The 3,238-nt window shown below is 47.1% G+C and overlaps 1 protein-coding gene across 1 annotated transcript; it reads left to right on the top strand.

Annotated features, from left to right (window-relative positions):
* The first annotated feature begins 390 nt into the window (after positions 1–390).
* LOC147618037 (uncharacterized) lies at positions 391–2,285 on the top strand. Its single transcript, XM_086775275.1, has 2 exons — positions 391–928; positions 1,072–2,285. The coding sequence occupies exon 2, from the start codon at positions 1,165–1,167 to the stop codon at positions 2,065–2,067; it is 903 nt and encodes a 300-aa protein (XP_086631401.1). The 5' UTR covers positions 391–928; positions 1,072–1,164; the 3' UTR covers positions 2,068–2,285.
* The last annotated feature ends 953 nt before the right edge of the window (positions 2,286–3,238 follow it).

Here is a 3,238-nt window from a genome sequence, read left to right as displayed (position 1 = left end):
TATATGTAAATAAAGGAAGAGTATCATGAAGCTTCCACGTGGCAAGAATTTGGAGGTTTGAGACACAGTTTGGAGGTTCGAGGAGGGGTAGGCTCTTATTACTCTAGGAATTTGAAAAATATCAAGTTGGGAATTATATGGGTGCTTCGCAGCAGCAAGGGTCAAGTCCCAGTATAGAGAGAGAGAGAGAGGGCCAGCAGAAAAATTCAAAATGTGGATGCTGCCTGCCAATAGCATCTTCGAATAGATATATATATAAAGAAGGTAGAGGATTGGGATCGATGTCACCAAAGACGTGAAACACGCTTGCACAAGGGGCACAAAAAGGAGTTTGCGAGAGTTATAAGGTAGTGAAACTATCCAAGCTTTGGAGTAGAAACTAAAAGGCTAGGAATCCAAGTTGGTGTGGAACGTGGGAACGTGGCGGCCGGTCTCGCGGGCCGCTGATGAACAGGTGGTACTATTCCCGCAAGCCCGCTTTGTCAGGGAGCCCCACTGGCCCCCACTGCCCACCAACGCTTTGCACAGAGAGAGGTGTGACATCCCTCCCGTCCCCCAAACCACCGATATTTTAACCCCCCAGTCATCCCGACTTGAGGGATATTTTGGAAGAGAAGCTGTAGCCATTTGCTATCCTGGACTAGAAAGGCTTAGCCTCTACACAGTTTTGCAGAGGAACAGGATTCAGTCCAGCAGTCGCCCTCAGCTTTCAACTAGCTTTTGGTGGTGGATGCGGTACTACAGTCCTTGTATCTCGCTTTGCATCAAATGGGATACCTCTCATCTCCTCTGTTCATGCACTCCCTGATTCCACAGACCAATCTATCGCTGTGGAGACATTTCCCATTGATAGCTTACAGCTTTGTGGCCCTGCTGGCCTATCTTGCACTTGCTTTTCAGTGAGGGCATTGATGAGGGATTGCGGCAAGTAAGTTCGGAACTCAGTAGTTCTGCTTTATTCAGAGAGGTGGTGCTAGCAATTATAGTGGTGCTAGCAATTATATACTCTAGCAATGATGGTTAGCAATTTCGTTCTGAGTGAACTGCTTTGTCTTTGTTCTGTTAACTAAGCTGTGGGGGAGATTCGAACGGCTCGCATTGAGTATGAAGCATAGCCAAGCTACTAGCGGGCGATGAAGCTTGGCATACCTGCAGATCTGGACCATGGACAGTGTGGAGGTTCTACATCTAGTGTTTTCCCAGTTGGGCGCCCGTGATTTGGCTCTGTCTTGCTGCTGTTCCAAGCTATGGAAAGATGTAGGGAGCAGCGATCATCTATGGAGGTGCTTGTGTGTGGAGAAATGGCCAGGATGCGAGAAGCTCTTCGGGAAGAAGGCGATCCAGGCGATGGGGGGGTTCAAGGTATTCTTCATGCGGAGGGCCTTGACAAGCATAAGCAGGACGAGGCTTCTACAGCCGAAGCCATGGCTGAGGCTGGATCATCTGACGTTCTTCGTGGATCTCACATACAAGGGGGTGCCGGTGATCTCCGAGGCGCTTCCGGGGACTGTGATAGGCCAACAACAAGCAGCGGGGCTATGCTTTGGGGTACGCATAGATCCCAGCGTGATAACAGATGCGGTTCTGCCAAGGCAGGCTTTGACGCCCCTCTTCTACCAAGGCCAGCTCTACTACGAGCAGCCCTTCCAAGCCGTGCACGCCTCTGATTACTGGCTGAACTGGAGCGCCGTCCGAAGCACAGATCACAAGATGGCGTGCCTCCTGCACTGTGCTCCGGTAGCGACAGCCGAGGAGCCTGAGCTGCCGTGGGACCGCGCCCCAGGAGACAGCTTGTGCTTGCCGTTGCTTTTCCAGTCGGAGCTCGCAGGCGTCGGCAGCGGCCTGCTGCATATCCATCATTGTTGTAATTCCAGGCTTCTGAAGCGGTCGCCTTACCTAAGCTTCGCATGCCTGGATTGCCGACCGCTTTGGGGCGATAGTCTGAGCCAGCCCATGCAATTCAAGCTGGTGGAGCTTCACTTGGGCATTTGGAAGCGCTGCGAGAGCCGTGGTGCTCCAGCCCTGGACAGTGTGTTGTTGACTTTAGAGCAGCTCGATTGGAAGTAAGGATAATCTCTCTGGTATTTAGTTGTTGCTGTATATGGATGAAATAAATTTAGTTTTTGTGTGCGTGCTAATGGAGAGAGAGAGAGAGAGTGAGAGGGGGGGTATTAACGTGGGTAGAATATTATTTATTGTAAGGACTTGGTTATTTCCTCTTTTCAATGCTTCGTTGAGCCCCAATGTATGACCTAACCTAATTACATCTTCGTCTTTTTAATCTCTGTGGTAGACCCCCATACTTGATTTTATAATTCGGCTGTGACATGGCTTGGGCACGTATTTAAATGTAAAGGAAAAAAGTAAAGTTGCAAGTCGTATCTCAATAGAACTATTCGTCTGCCCGTGCCCCCCCTCCCCTCCCGCATGTCTCCTTACCTCAAAACCCAACCTCCTTAGAGCCTGTTCCTTTCTTCCCAAACCTCCAAATTCGTGCCATGCGGTATCTTTGTGAAACTCTTTCTTAAGATAATATATGAAGATAGAGAAGAGACGGGCCGAACACTTATCCTTTAGGTAGTCAAACTTTCTAGGGAGTGGGCCGTGGTCAAGGTTAAGGCCTTGCTTTTCACCCTCAGTTGATGACTTATTCCATAATTAGTCTTGCTATACTAGAATGCAGTGGAGAAGGGGTTTTTAAAAATCAAACTTCCATGGTAGACCTAAATCAAACTTGGTTGATGGTTTTTTGTTCTTTTGGCTACTTCATTGTTGTTAAGGCATAATAATGTTTATTCACAAATGTTGCTCATTCACGATTTTCTTTTCAACATTCAAGTTTGTGAATGTCACGTTCATGCCTTTAAGAAAATGAGTCATGTCTAGGAGTGAAATTTGTGAGAGCATGCTCAAGCTGATTTGGCCTTGTGTGAACGGGCTTGATGTGTGTGCACCTTTGAGTTTCAACCAAAAAAGGATTTTTCATGTCAAAGAGACTAAAGGTGTGAAAAGGTGAATATATTCCCTGCAAGGGCCTTATTTAACTTTTCTTAGGTTAAAAAGAAAAATCAAAGCTAAATAGCCCAAGGCTTTAGGTGATGGGTGTGTTGATTTTGCATGTGAGTGCAAGGGGTAAGACCCCTAATGTGAATTTTGAAGGTTTATAGTTTTTCTATACAAACCTTTGTGTTGGTCATTGAAACACATGTATGATAGCATTATGTGATCAATCAAAGAG

This window comes from Cibotium barometz, chromosome 35 (assembly GCF_041138505.1).
Source record: "Cibotium barometz isolate CiBa-2024 chromosome 35, ASM4113850v1, whole genome shotgun sequence".
Lineage (NCBI taxonomy): Eukaryota > Viridiplantae > Streptophyta > Polypodiopsida > Cyatheales > Cibotiaceae > Cibotium > Cibotium barometz.
This window is presented reverse-complemented; position numbering and strand designations above follow the sequence as displayed.

What these genes read in the sequence shown, in the direction of transcription:
- LOC147618037 (XM_086775275.1), top strand. Translation starts at nt 1,165, where the DNA reads ATGGACAGTGTGGAGGTTCTACATCTAGTGTTTTCCCAGTTGGGCGCC.